Source organism: Nomascus leucogenys, chromosome 7b, assembly GCF_006542625.1.
Source record: "Nomascus leucogenys isolate Asia chromosome 7b, Asia_NLE_v1, whole genome shotgun sequence".
Taxonomy (NCBI): domain Eukaryota; kingdom Metazoa; phylum Chordata; class Mammalia; order Primates; family Hylobatidae; genus Nomascus; species Nomascus leucogenys.
The window spans coordinates 39,228,811-39,244,035 of record NC_044387.1 but is presented as its reverse complement, the minus strand read 5'-3'; the positions used below and the strand labels follow the sequence as shown (position 1 = coordinate 39,244,035).

The 15,225-nt window shown below is 47.9% G+C and overlaps 1 protein-coding gene across 1 annotated transcript in view; it reads left to right on the top strand.

The window, feature by feature from the left end:
* The first annotated feature begins 2,537 nt into the window (after nucleotides 1–2,537).
* Nucleotides 2,538–15,225, top strand: part of LOC115835835 (multidrug resistance-associated protein 1-like) — a 30,899-nt gene continuing 18,211 nt past the window's right edge. Inside the window, exons 1-3 of the mRNA XM_030815156.1 lie at nucleotides 2,538–2,662; nucleotides 9,682–9,774; nucleotides 13,012–13,215. Of these exons, the coding sequence (XP_030671016.1) occupies nucleotides 2,621–2,662; nucleotides 9,682–9,774; nucleotides 13,012–13,215 (339 nt within the window). The 5' untranslated portion in view covers nucleotides 2,538–2,620. The remainder of the gene's footprint in view (nucleotides 2,663–9,681; nucleotides 9,775–13,011; nucleotides 13,216–15,225) is intronic.

The following is a 15,225-nucleotide window of genomic DNA, read 5'->3' as shown; positions in this document are numbered from 1 at the left end:
CCGAGTCTTTTTGCCCAGGCTAGAGTGCAATGGTGTGGTCTCAGCTCACCACAACCTCCACCTCCTGGGTTCAAGCGATTCTCCTGCTCAGTCTCCCAAGTAGCTGGGATTACAGGTATGAGCCACCATGCCCAGCTAATTTTGTACTTTTAGTAGAGATGAGGTTTCTCCATGTTGGTCAGGCTGGTCTTGAACCTCCCGACCTCCGGTGATCTGCCCACCTGAGCCTCCCATAGTGCTGGGATAACAGGCGTGAGCCACCGTGCCCAGCCTATTGTTGTTCTTTCTTTTTGAGATGGAGTTTTGCTCTGTCACCCAGGCTGGAGTGCAATGGCGTGATCTTGGCTGATGGCAACCTCCACCCCCAGGTTCAAGTAATTCTCCTGCCTCAGCCTCCCAAGTAGCTGGGATTACAGGCACCTGCCACCATGCCTGGCTAATTTTTGTATGTTTAGTAGAGATGGGGTTTCACTATGTTGGTCGGGCTGGTCTCAAATTCCTGACCCTAAGTGATCCACCCGCCTTGGCCTCCCAAAGTGCTGGGATTACAGGTGTGAACCACCACTCCCAGCCATGATTGTTATTTTGTATTGTTTTGAAATCAGGAAGTGTGAATCTCCAACTTGGTTCTTATTTTTCACGATTGTCTGGCTGTTCTGGGTCCTTGAGTTTCCATGTGAATTTTAGAAGTTAGCTCATATATTTCTACCTGGCAGCCAGCTGGGCTTTTGATGGGGATTGCCATTGCTTAGATCAGTTTTGGAGCATCAGTTTTCTAAGTCTTTAACTTATTCAACTCGTTAATCTTACCTATCTTGGAGGTAGGGTCCTACTTTTATCCTCATTTCACAGAGGAGGAACTGGAGGCCAGAGAGCTTAAGGACCTTGCCTGAAGCACCGCAGCTGGCCAGCGGCAAGCCAGACTTGAGCCGGTGGCTCTAGAGCCTGTGTTTATAACCACTGTGCTGAGCTGCCTCCCTCCCTGGGCTTGTTGTCTTTGACTCTGCTTCCCGGAAGGGTGACATTCCCTGGCCATGTCCCTGTGGTAGGGGGCTGCGTCTCTGGCCGACCCCACAACAGCTTCACCTCCTTGTGTTCCAGGCAGCCAGTGAAGGTCGTGTACTCCTCCAAGGATCCTGCCCAGCCGAAAGAGAGTTCCAAGGTGGATGCGAATGAGGAGGTGGAGGCTTTGATTGTCAAGTCCCCACAGGAGTGGAACCCCTCCCTGTTTAAGGTGTTATACAAGACCTTTGGGCCCTACTTCCTCATGAGCTGCTTCTTTAAGGCCATCCACCACCTGATGATGTTTTCCGGACAGCAGATCTTAAAGTAAGACCCCCTTCCCTCCCAGGTGGGCTCCATTTTCACTCCTTGGATTTGATCTTTCATTTGCATCAGTCATAACCCTGGGGTCATGCTGTGTCCTGAAGTGGGCTCATAGCCAGATGTCTCCATTTTTACTTTAGCTTTTTGAAAATAATAGAGACAGGGTCTTGTTTTGTTGGTCAGGCTGGTCTCGAGCTCCTGACTTCAGCGATCCTCCTGCCTCGGCCTCCCAAAGTGCTGGGATTGCAGATGTGAGCCACGGTCACTGCCTAGCTTTGCTTTATGCTTTACTTATTACCATATTAGTGAAGACCACTTCGTTTGCAAGTAACAGAAACCCACTAGGCTCCCCTGAAACCCAAATGGGGAGGATATGGCACTGTCTTGGGAAACCAAGAGCAAGGAAATGCCAGGAGATCTCATGAAAAACTGCAATCAGGGTTGGGCGCAGTGGCTCTTGCCTGTAATCCCAGCACTTTGGGGAGGCCTAGGCAGGAAGATCACCTGAGGTCAGGAGGTCAAGACCAGCCTGGCCAACATGGCAAAACCATCTGCTAAAAATACAAAAATTAGCCGGGCGTGGTGGCGCATGCCTGTAATCCCAGCTACTCAGGAGGCTGAGGCATAAGAATTGCTTGAACCCAGGAGGCAGAGGTTACAGCAAGGTAAGATCACATCACTGAACTCCAGCCTTGGCGACAGAGCAAGACTTTGTCTCAAAAAAAAAAAAAAAGCAAAGAATAAAACAAACAAACAACAACAAAAACTGCAACCAGGAACCGGGGAGGCAGAAAGGAGGTTGCTTCTCTCCTCCCTGGCTCTCTGCTGCTCTGTGACTCGGGGGCTACACATTCATTCTCTTTTTCCTTCCTACCTCTTTACCTCGTGTTCCCTATGCAATTCCTTTGGGTGACTTGCTGGTGATGAGATAGAGCTAGAGCAATTAGTGCACAACCCAAGGCAGAGGCCTCTTTTATGAGCAGTTTGGGCCACCTGCACAGCCAGATCACCACTGTGGACTTGTTTTTCCATCTATGAAATTGAAGTGATAGTGTCTAGCTCGTCTGGCTCAGGAGAAAGTTGCAGTGCCAACACTGAAGCTCTTTTCCCTGCTCCCATGTGTCACAAGGCATTCCAGGCCTCTCTTTGCTCCTTTGCAGGTTGCTCATCAAGTTTGTGAATGACACGAAGGCCCAGACTGCAGGGCTACTTCTACACCGTGCTGCTGTTCATCACTGCCTGCCTGCAGACCCTCGTGCTGCACCAGTACTTCCACATCTGCTTCGTCAGTGGCATGAGGATCAAGACCGCTGTCATTGGGGCTGTCTATCGGAAGGTAGGGGGCGCTGTGCCATTGGCATGTGGCCCGACTTCCACATCCCCTCCTGCAGCCCTGGGTTACTCTGGGGCCAGCGTGGGGATTTCCAGCCCAGCTTCTGGAGCAGTAGGATGATGGTAGCTTCCGTGACCTTAGGTGGCCGGGACAGTGCGCATCAGGCATTGTACATTAGGAAAGCGGATTTCAAGGGTTGATGTGTAGATGTCGTTATGTATCAGCTGTGGGTAATTGAGTTTCTTAGCTGGATCGGTGGCCCTTGATGTGGGGGAAATCCAAGTTTGGATCCTCATTCTTTTTCTTTTTTTTTGAGATGGAGTCTTGCTTGTCGCCCAGGCTGGAGTGCAGTGGCGCAATCTCGGCTCACTGCAAGCTCCGCCTCCCGGGTTCACGCCATTCTCCTGCCTCAGCCTCTCCGAGTAGCTGGGACTACAGGCGCCCGCCACCACGCCCGGCTAATTTTTTGTATTTTTAGTAGAGATGGGGTTTCACCATGGTCTCGATCTCCTGACCTCGTGATCTGCCCGCCTCGGCCTCCCAAAGTGCTGGGATTACAAGCGTGAGCCCACCGCGCCCGGCCTGTATCCTCATTCTGCTGTTAACATTCTGTGTTTCAGCTTGTTGTCACTTATTTTTTTTTTTTTTTCGTTTTTTTGAGGCCAAGTCTCACTCCACCCTAGACTGGAGTGCAGTGGCATGATCTTGGCTCACTGCAACTTCCGCCTCCTGAGTTCAAGCGATTCTTCTGCCTCAGCCTCCTGAGTAGCTGGGACTACAGTCGCCTGCCACCACGACCGGCTAATTTTTGTATTTTTAGTAGAGACAGGTTTCGCCATGTTGGCCAGGCTGATCTTGAACTGCTGACCTCAGGTGATCCGCCTGCCTCAGCTTCCCAAAGTGCTGGGATTTCAGGCATGAGCCACCACGCCCAGCCTGTTGTCACTCTTAATTTGAACTGAGCAGGTGGCACATTCCTTGCATGATAAGAGTATGTAGCAGGCATTTGTGTATATCCAATTTCAAAGGAACCAAATTACCTTCTTGATCCCTATACATTATTTTTTTTTTTTTGTCTTGAGGTCAAGGAAACTGCTTGGCTCCTAGGTTAGGAAGAGATAGTCTTTCAGGTACTTGATGGACTAGAGGAGTGATTCTCAGGCCTGTCTGTGAATTCGACTCACCTGGGGAACTTAAACTGATGCAGGCCAGGCACTGTAGCTCCTGCTGTAATCCCAGCAGTTTGGGAGACCAAGGTGGGGGAGTCACTTGAGGCCAGACTTTCAATACCAGCCTGGTGAATATAGCAAGACCCTGGCTGTGCAGAAAATAAAAGAAAAATTAGCCTGGTATGGTGGTGTGCACCTGTAGTCCCATCTACTCAGGAGGTTGAGTTAAAAGAATCACTTGAGCCTGGAGTTGGAGGCTGCAGTGAGTCCTGATAGCATCCTTGCATTCGGCCTGTGTGACAGAATGAGACCCTGTCTCAAAAAACAAAAAAACTTCCTGACACCTAGGTTGCGCCAGACCAGTGAAATTGAGCTTGCTGAGGTTGCACCCAGGTGTCATCGTTTTTATTTTTTATTTATTTTTATTTTTTGCAATAGGTTCTCGCTCTGTCACCCAGGCTGGAGTGCAGTGGCACGATCTTGGCTCACTGCAGCCTCCACCTCCCGGGCTCAAACGATCCTGCCACCTGAGCCCCCACGTAGCTGGGACCAGAGGCATGCGCCACCACGCCTGCTAATGTCTTAGTGTTTTTAAAACTCACCAGAGGATAGTGTGCAACCGTGTTTGAGGGCTAAGGAGATTTGCCCCCACCAGGGCATGTTTGGCAATATCTGGGGGCATTTTGGTTGTCCCAACTGGGGGTGAGGGCATGTAGTGGGTCGAGGCCAGGGATGCTGCTAAACATCCTACAGTGCACAAGACAGCCCCCAAAGAATTATCCGGCCCCAGATGTCAAGAATGCCAAGGCTTAGAGACCCTGGCCCAGACCCTTGGTCCTTCAGTGGGATCTGAGACCAGCAGCATTGGCACAGCCTGGAAGCAAAGAAATGCAGAATCCCAGGCCACACCCCAGACCTGCAGAATCCAAAACAACTCCCACCGAACCACTCTCCCCAAAAAACCCGGCCGCATGTGTGCACATTAAAGCATGCGAAGCCCTGGTTTCGAGGACACCTAGGGTCCCTTGCCAATTGATGAGTTCAAGGTTGCGAGGCAGTGAGCACCATGGATAAGAATGTGGGCTTTGAGATGACACAGGCGTCCCGGACAGACAGATAGGTCGGGAGGGAGGAGCAGAGATCTGCGGCATATCTGCCCCTGAGAGTCTCTTTCCTCTCCGTGGGTCTGGAGGGAGAGTCAGGCCTCTTCACCTGCCACACTCACCCACCTTCCCTCTCCTTTGTCCCACAGGCCCTGATGATCACCAATTCAGCCAGAAAATCCTCCACGGTCGGGGAGATCGTCAACCTCATGTCTGTGGACGCTCAGAGGTTCATGGACTTGGCCATGTACATTAACATGATCTGGTCAGCCCCCTGCAAGTCATCCTTGCTCTCTACCTCCTGTGGCTGGTGTGTGTTTGACGCCGTTTCCCTTTGCATGCAGGGAGGAACTTCTATGTGTGGGCAGTGGGCTGAGGGAGTGGGTGTTGATGGTAATGGCATGTATAGCTCCCTGGCAGTTCCGGCTGTCGTTCATATTTTATTTTCCAGCCTGTTAACCAGTTCCTCGGTATTTTGTTCCTTTCCTGAATTGTCAGGTTGATATTCTCCTTGGTGGCATGGCGTTTTCATTTTCTCTTTCCTTGACAGTGTCAGTAATTAATTACCCTACAACGGACACATCATATTTCTCCCCTTGAATCCTAAACACTAACCAGATTCACTTATTCACTAGTCCCTAATTATAGTGGTCAAGATTCTCTCAGTTGCAAAGGATATAAATCTATCTTAAAGTAGCCTAAGTGTCTGGGTGTGGTGGCTCACGCCTGTAATCCCAGCACTTTGGGAGGCCAAGGCAGGTGGATCACCTGAGGTCAGGAGTTCAAGACCAGCCTCAATGTGGAGAAACCCCATGTCTACTAAAAATGCAAAATGAGCTGGGCATGGTGGTGCTTGCGTGTAATCCAGCTACTCGGGAGGCTGAGGCAGGAAATTTGCTTGAACCTGGGAGGCAGAGGTTGTGGTGAGCCAAGATCGGGCCATTGCACTCCAAGCCTGGGCAACCCAGAGCGAAACTCCGTCTCAAAAAGAAAAAAAAACAAAAACAAAAGTAGCCTAAGTAAATAAAGGGAACTTTGGGACTGCCTGTATCTCAGAAATCTGGGGACTAGATTGATCCAGGCGTGGATTGATCCAGGACATCAGGCAGTGTTGTCAGTACTCAGTTTCACTCACTCTTTCATCATTTCCTAGCCCTGTTCTCTGAGTTGTCATCATTCTCAGTGGTTCTTCCCCACATGGCTCCGTAGCTTTGGGCTGATAGCATCCTGACAGATAAAGGTGCCAGAGAAAAGACAAGGCATAATTTCTCTGCACAGCCAGAGTCAGTCTCAGAGAGCAATCTGATTGGCCTGGCTTGGTCCTATTCACACCCCGAACCAATCACTATGGCCCAGGAGGCAGAGTTCTCTGATTGGCCAGCCTGGGTCACATGTCCTCTCCCATGGCAGAAGGCATGTGATTGACAGCCCTTCCATGTGGAGAGGGAGAGTTCCCAAAATAAAATGATGATAAGCAAAGAGGCTCATAGCACAACACATGCCTTGTGCTTTGCTACCTCTGGATCTTTGCCAGGTGCCTTTCCTTCCTTCGTCCTAATTGATGAAAGCCTGCTCATCCCCCAAGGCTGTAACAAACGCTACTTCCATTGATTCCCCATCCCCTCTCAATTAGATGGACTTCTTCTTCTGTTGAATTTTGAATCCCAATAACTTTAGTATAGGAACTCATCTAATAATACTTTCTGAAATAGTTTTTTTTTGTTTTGTTTTTGTTTTGACATGGAGTCGCACTCTGTTGCCCAGGCTGGAGTGCGGTGTGCCATCTCGGCTCGCTGCAACGTCTGCCGCCCAGGTTCAAGCAATTCTCCTGCCTCAGTCTCCCGAGTAACTGGGACTACAGGCTTACGCCACCACACCCACTAATTTTTTTTTTTTTTTTGTATTTTTAGTAGAGACGGTGTTTGACCATGTTGGCTAGGCTGATCTTGAACTCCTGGCTTCAGGTGATCTACCCTCCGTGGTCTCCCAAAGTGTTGGAATTACAGGCGTGAGCCACAGCGCCCAGCCCACTTTCTGAAATAGTTTTTTTTTTTTTTTGCATGCTCAATGTACTGCCTCCTCTTTGATGGGTAACATGTTAGCTACTTGCAGACATACAGCAGCTGACTTTTGTGTCTTCCGTGGGTACAACCCCAGCAGGGCTTCGTACATAATGGGCACAGCTCACATTATTTGTTATTGAAAGAGAAGGGCTGGAAGAAATGGCTCATGCCTGTGATGATCTGAACACTTTGGGAGGCTGAGGCAGGTGGATCATCTGAGGCCAGGAGACCAGCCTGGCCAACATGGCAAAAACCCTGTCTCTACTAAAGATATAAACATTAGCCAGGCATGGTGGTGTATGCGTATAATCTCAACTACTTGGGTGGCTGAGGCAGGAGAATGGCCTGAATCTGGGAGGCGGAGGTTGCATTGAACTGAGTTTGCGCCACTGCACACCAGCGTGGGCAACAGAGCGAGACTCTGTCTTAAAACAAAAAGGAAGAAGAAAAAAATTACTGGTTTATTTGGCTGTAGTTTGCTTTTTTTGTACATTTGTAGAGTAGAAGGTGAGTAAAGTGTTTCTAACAATAGAACTCAGAAAAAAACACCAGAATTTAATTATCTAATAGGCTGGGCGCAGATGTAGGTGGCATGAGCCTGTAATCCTAGCACTTTGGGAGGCTGAGGTGGAAGGATTGCTTGAAGCCAGGAGTTTGAGACCAGCCTGGGCAACATAGTGAGACCCTGTCTCTACAAAAAAAAAAAAAAAAAAAAAACTAGCTGGGTGTGGTGGTACCTACCTGTGGTCCCAGCTACCCTGGAGGCTGAGGCAGGAGGATTGCTTGAGCCTAGGAGTTCAGAGGCTGCAGTGAGCTAGAATCACACCACTGCACCCTACCTGGGTGACAAGGCAAGACCCTATCTCTAGAAGAAAAAGAAAAATCTAAATAAATTGTCTTTTCAAGCAGGTGTCTTGGGGAGTCCACTTTCGCAAAAGTGCTACTATGGGAAAAATATTTTTGGAACATTTGTTTTAGAACTGCCTTCAGGATTGGTTTATGAAACATTAAGAAAATTGTCTAACATCACATTTTGTTTTAGATGGTAGTTGCTTGAGCTCAGCACTGTTGATACTTGGGGCCAGACAGTTCTTTGTTGTGGGGGCTGTCTTGTGTTTTTGTTCTTTTTTTTTTTTTTTTAAGGGACAGAGTCTTGCTCTATTGCCCAGGCTGGAGTGCAGTGGTGCGATCATAGCTCACTGCAGACTTAAATTCCTGGCCTCAGGCAATCTTCCCACTTCGTCATCTCATCTAGCTGGGGATTACAGGTGCATGCCTCTATCCCTGGCCAAGTTATTTTTTTGTAGAAATGGGGTGGGGGGGGGGTCTCGCTGTGTTGCCCAGGCTGGTCTTGAACTTCTACCCTCAAGCTGTCTTCCCACTTTGGCCTCCCAAAGTGATGGGATTACAGGTGTGAGTCACTGCACCTGGCCACAAGGCTATAAGGTAAGACCGCAAAATTTGCAACGAATTAAGGCACACATGGGGCAGTGTTCAAGGGAAGCCAGGTACAGGCTTCCGGGAGTCCCCAGCAGAGTCACCAGGTGCACTAATTCTCTGGCAACCATGATGATGATGTGTGTGAAATGTTGCCAATCAGGGAAGCTTGGTAGGAGCTCAGTGCCGGGTTTGCATTAGGGGCAGGTCACATAAGCACACTTTGCTTGGCATATACCAAAAGCTAGACTCCCAGAGGGAAAGTGGTGTTCAGCATAAACCATATTGTTTGTACAAACAGTTGAGGCACACTGAGCCCTCTTACCAATTCTGTTAATGGTGGAAACCCTGTAAGTATGCAGACACTTAGCCAAGGGCTAAACTTGTAAGCAGCCTTCAAGTAGGATAAGCAGTCAGGTGGTCGTATTCACACTTTTCTACTTACTACCTTATTACCTTTCTAAAAATCTAAGCTGGGTGTGATGGCTCGCACCTGTAATCCCAGCTACTTGGGAGGCAGAGGTGGGAAGATCGCTTGAGCCCATGAGTTTGAGACCAGCTTGGGCAACATAGTGAGACCTTGTCTCTACAAAAAAATCAAAAAAATAGCTGGGCATGGTGGTGTGACTGTAGTCACAGCTACTTGGGAGGCTGAGTTGGGAGGATCACTTGAGCCCAGGAGATCGAGACCAGTTTGAGTAACATAGTGAGACCTTGTCCTTACAAAAAACCAAAAAAATTAGCTGGGCATGGTGGTGTGACTAGTCACAGCTAGTTGGGAGGCTGAATTGGGAGGATCGCTGGAGCCCAGGAGTTGGAGACCAGCCTGGGCAATGTAGCAAGACCTAATGCTTACCTGTAGTCCCAGCTACTTTGGAGGCTGAAGTAGGAGGATCACTGATGCAAATAGCCACTCTACTGCAGCCCGGGCAACATAGCGAGACCTCATCTCCTAAAAAAAAAAAAAAAATTAGAATCCTAAAGTTGTAATTTGCAAAACTCATGTGGCCCCAAGGGCTTGGGAGAAAGGAGCATGGACTTGCTTATTCTTCAAGGGATTGGGAGGACCCGGAGAGATGCTTAGGAATGAAACCACAGGCTCTTAACACCCTATCGTGGGGTAAAAGTAACACACCTTGACCTGAACTTGGTCAGCAGCATCCACGTGGGATGGATCAGCCGGGGAAGCTGTTAGGGGCCCTGTTTTCTCCTGTCCGGTGAGTGATGAAGAGTCTCCTTTCCTTCCTTAGAACCTGGGCCCTTCTGTCTTCGCTGGAGTGGCGGTGATGGTCCTCATGGTGCCCGTCAATGCTGTGATGGCAATGAAGACCAAGATGTATCAGGTAACGCATGTGTCTCCGTGGGCCCCCAAGCCGGGCCCTCTCCATGCGGATTTTAGTCCAGTTCCTTCTGCTCTGTCCCTGGGGTTCTCAGCCTTGCCTGCCAATTGGAGTCACCTGGGGAGCCTTAACAAATGCTGATGCCCCGGCCGCATATCTGGGATTCTGATTCACTTATTGTGGGTGGGGTCTGGCCATCAAGATGTTTTAAAGCTCCCAGGCCATTGTATTGGGCAGCCAAGATTGAGAGCTCCTGACACATGGTTAGATCTTGTAGGCCAGTGACTGGAATCAGAAGGTCTGTGAGCCTCCGAGAGAGTCTTTGTTTCCCACTGTCTTGTTTATTATGTGTATGTGTGACTCAGCTTTCAAGAGTTGAGTACAAATTACCCCCTACTTTTTTCCCTCTTTTTAGCTCTTACCTTATACCAGACATGGTGTTAATCTCTTTATTTAAATTAAAATAATTAATTTCTAAAATGGGGCCTTGCTGTGTTGCCCAGGCTGGTCTCAAACTCCTGGGCTTAAGTGATCCTGTTGCCTCAGCCCCTCAAAGTGTTGGGATTACAGGTGTGAGCCACCATACCCAGCTTTCAGCTTTTTATTTTTGGAGATATTTTGTATTTTAAAAAGTTTAAATACCCAAATAATAGAGTGAGGTTTCTTATTATAAAAAAGTTCAAATCAAGCTGGGCTCACCCCTGTAATTTCAGCATTTTGGGAGGCCAAGCTGGGTGGATCACCTGAGCTTAGGAGTTCAAGACCAGCCTGGGAAACATGGTGAAACCCTGTCTCTACCAAAAATGGAAAAGTTAGCTGCGTGTGGTGATGCGTGCCTGTAGTCCCAGCTACTTGGGAGGCTGAAGCATGAGGATCACCTGAACCCAGGAGGTCGAAGCTGTAGTGAGCCATGATTGTGCCACTGCACTCCAGCCTGGGCAACAGAGTGAGATCCTGTCTCAAAAAAAAAAAAAAAAAGTTTAAATCGTACAAAAGTACATAAATTAAAAGAGGATACCCCCTTCCCTACTCTCTCAACCACTGCAAATATATAGAAGCAAATCCTTCTAGAACTTTCTATGTATGTATATACAGACCTGATTAATGGTATAGGTTTGTTTTTATATATGTGGGTTTTATTTTGTTTGTTGAGATGGAGTCTCACTTTGTTGCCCAGGCTAGAGTGCAGTGGTGTGATCTTGGCTCACTGCAACCTCTGCCTCCCGGGTTCAAGCAGTTCTCCTGCCTCAGCCTCCCGCGCAGCTGGGATTACAGGTGCCCGCTACCACACCCAGCTAATTTTTGTATTTTTAGTAGAGATGAGGCTTCACCATGTTGGCCAGGCTGGTCTTGAACTCCTTACCTCAGGTGATCCACCCAGCTCGGCCTCCCAAAGTGTTGGGATTATAGGCATGAGCCACCATGCCTGGCCATTATATATGTTTTGTGTGTGTGTGATATTATTACCATACCTGTTTTTACCTAAATGGGTTCACATGGCAGCATGATTTTTGTCTTTTAGCGCCCTGCTTTGGGGACCTCTCTGTGCTGTGCCGTATAGCTTCAATTCATTCTCCCGACCTGGTGCCTTTTGGTCTATAACGGAGATGGTGCGGTTTATTTCTCTGCTCTCTGTTGATGGATATTTATGGTGTGCTGTGGAATTCCAAATGGGAGCACTTGGCTGCACTGTTGGTACCACAGGGAGATGAGTTTCAGGACATGGGCCCATTGGAAGGAGAGGCCTCACGGGGTAGGGTTGGGTGGGATGGGTGAGGCAGGGGCTTTAGGATCGAGTCACCCTTCAGTCTCTTGATGTGTAGGATGCCCTGAGTGGCCCGACTCAACCCATTTCAGTCCCTGGCCTCCAGATCACGTAGCTTAAATTCTTCCCATCTGTGACCCGGGGATGACTGTAGCACTAAACGATAGAGTTCTTGTGATTGTTAATGTCTGAATACATGTAAAATGCTTAGAAAAGTTGCTGGTATACACAAAATCCTGGGTGGTAGTAAAAATATTTAACAACTGCACTGCACAAGTATCCACTATTTGGAACCAGTACTAGCCAGTACAGAAACATTTCATTATTTTAACAACCATGGGCCAGGCACAGGGGCTCATGTCTGTAATCCCAGCTCTTTGGGAGGCGGAGGCAGGAGGATGGCTTGTGGCCAGGAGTGCAAGACCAGCCTGAGCAACATAGCAAGGTGCCATTTCTACAAAAAATACAAAAATGAGCTGGGTGTGGTGGCATGTGCCTGTGGTTCCAGCTACTAAGGAGGATGAGGTGGGAGGATCGCTTGAGCCCAGGAATTCAAGGCTGCAGTGAGCTGATTGTGCCACTGCACTGCAGCCTGGATGCCAGAGTGAGATGCTGTTTCCAAAAAAAAGAAAACTGGGCTGACAAGAAATAAGAAAACAGGCTGGGTGCGGTGGCTCACGCCTGTAATCCCAGCACTCTGGGAGGCCGAGGTCGGTGGATCACTTGAAGTCAGGAGTTCGAAACCAGCCTGGCCAACATGGTGAAGCCCCATCTCTACTAAAAATAGAAAAATTAGCCAGACATGGTGGCAGGCATTTATAGTCCCAGCTACTCAGGAGGCTGAGGTAAGAGAATCTCTTTAACCCAGGAGGCAGAGGTTGCAGTGAGCCGAGATCATGCTACTGCACTCCAGCCTGGGCAACAGAGTGAGACTCTGTCACAAAAAAAAAAGAAAAAATAAGAAAACAGAGAAGAAAAACACCACCACCATGTCTCCTGTGTTTGGGTCAGCAGAATAGGGACTGAATCCCTTCTTTTCTGCACACCTGAAGGGTTTTTCTTGCCTCTATTCCTGGATTCTAAATTGAGTGTGTTTCTCCAATGTCTAACCTAACATGATTTGAAGGGGTTTCTTTTCCTTGATAGCGGGGTCTTTTGGTGTGGTCTTGGGGCTCAAGAGTAGGGCTCATAGGGATTACAGGGTCAGCTCTCCCACCCTCAGGAGGCCCATTTTTAATAGACGGTGATGTTGAGGCCCAGCGTGGTGGCTCACACCTGTAATCCCCGCACAGGAGTTTGAGACCAGCCTGGGCAGCATAGTGAAACCCCATCTCTATTGAAAAGAAAAAAAAAATCAATATAAAAAACATTTACATGTCAAAGTATATAATAAAGTTTATGAAAAAATAGCTGGTGATGTTGATGGGCTGATGCCAGGGTCGCCCCAGCTGTGTTGACTGCCCTTCTCTTCCAAGGTGGCCCACATGAAGAGCAAAGACAATCGGATCAAGCTGATGAACGAAATTCTCAATGGGATCAAAGTGCTAAAGCTTTATGCCTGGGAGCTGGCATTCAAGGACAAGGTGCTGGCCATCAGGCAGGAGGAGCTGAAGGTGCTGAAGAAGTCTGCCTACCTGTCAGCCATGGGCACCTTCACCTGGGTCTGCACGCCCTTCCTGGTGAGTGAAGCCACATTTTTCCTGGCCCTCATTGTTTGATGTTTTATTTTGTTTGCGTACCTGAATATTTTTAAAAGGTCACTATGTCGCCCAGGTGCAGTGGCTCATGCTTGTAATCCCAGCACTCTGGGAGGCCAAAGCAGGCGGATCACCTGAGGTCAGGAGTTCAAGACCAGCCTGGCCAACATGGTGAAACCTAGTCTCTACTAAAAATACAAAAAAATAAGCTGGGTGTGATGGCACATGCCTGTAGTCCCAGCTACTTGGGAGGCTGAGGCAAGAGAATTGCTTCAACCTGGGAGGCGACAGTTGGAGTGGGCCAAGATCATGCCACTGGTCTCCAACCTGGGTGACAGAGCAAGACCTTGTCTTAAAAAAAAAAAAAAAAAAAGTCACTGTGTCCGCAAGGCCTTCCTGAACACTTGGTTTAAACATTTGCCATCTTCTCCATTCTCCTTTATTTTATTCACACTTAGCAGCTTCTAGCCAACCTGTTTAGGAACCATTCGTTATCTATTTACTGTGATATAAGCAGCTTGTGCCAGAATGTAAACCAGTGCCCCCTGCTTCCTGCATTAAGATAGCCTTGCAAGACAAAAAGTGTGAGCTGAGTCGAATGGCATGCTTGGTGCCATAGTTGATCTACATTATGGTGCTGCCTCCTTATTTTGTCACCAACTGGTCACAAAGTATGGACTGTCAGTGTCTCATGGGCCACATGTCAAATGGCATGGTCTAAACACACTCTAAAATTTACTTATTTTGGGCTGGGTGCGGTGGCTCATGCCTGTAATCCCAGCACTTTGGGAGTCCAAGGTGGGTAGATCACTTGAGGCCAGGAGCTCGAGACCAGCCTGGCCAACCTGGCGAAACCCTGTCTCTGCTAAAAAAAAAAAAAAAAAAAAAAAAAAATTACCTGGGCATGGTGGTGCGTGCCTATATTCCCAGCTACTCAGGAGGCTGAGACATGAGAATCCCTTGAACCTGGGAGGCAGAGTTTGCAGTGAGCCGAGATCGAGCCACGGCACTCCAGTCTGGGCAACAGAGCAAGACCCTGTCTCAAAAAAGTAAAAAAAATAAATAAGTAAAATAAAATGTACTTATTTCATTGTCTGCTTTTCCCCACTAGGATGTCAGCTCCAGATGGGCATTTTTGTCTTTTCTATTGACTGCTGTGTCCTCAGTATGTAGAACAGTGCATAGCAGGTGCTGAACAAATATTTGTCATCCATTGTAAACAAACAAACAAAAAATACAGAAAGATATAAAATGAAAAGTATATTGTCCTCTCTTCCATCAGTTCCTCTCTTCCAAAGTGACAGTTTTGCATATGCTTTTAGAGGAAAATGGACAAGCATATAGGTATTTAAAAGACTTGAGATTTAAATGGAATCATACTGTACATAGTGTTCTCTTTTCTGTAGTTAATAATATATAGTCTTGGTTCATTCATTCTGATCTACTTCATTTTAGTTTTTTTAGGGGGTTTTGTTTTGTTTTGAAATGGGGTCTGGCTCTGTCCCCCAGGCTGGAGTACTGTGGTGCGATCATAGCTCACTGCAGCCTTGAACCCCTGGGCCCAAGCAATCCTTCTGCTTTAGCTTCCTAAGTAGTTGGGACTCCAGGTACACCACTACCACTCCCAGCTTGTTTCATTTGCATTCATGATGGATGCTTGCCTGATGTGTGGATGTGCCCTGCTGGAATTACCCTTTCTGCCATTCCTGCAAAAACAGGTTGTTCCCTGTTTTTTTTGCTATTATGATCCATGCTACACTGAAGGTTCTGTTACCGTCCTGGGGTATGGTAATGGGTCTATCCCTGCCTAGCTGGCTTCGAAAAGTTTAGACAATAGTGCAACTTACCATTTTGCAAAGTTGGCCGCAAATCAGGAGACCACATAGAGATGGACTATGGAAATTCCCTTTTAAGCACAGTTAAAAACAGTTAATGGTGAAGGATGACTTCAGATCATGCCCCATGTTTGTTTTTTCTTTCTTTTTATTAACT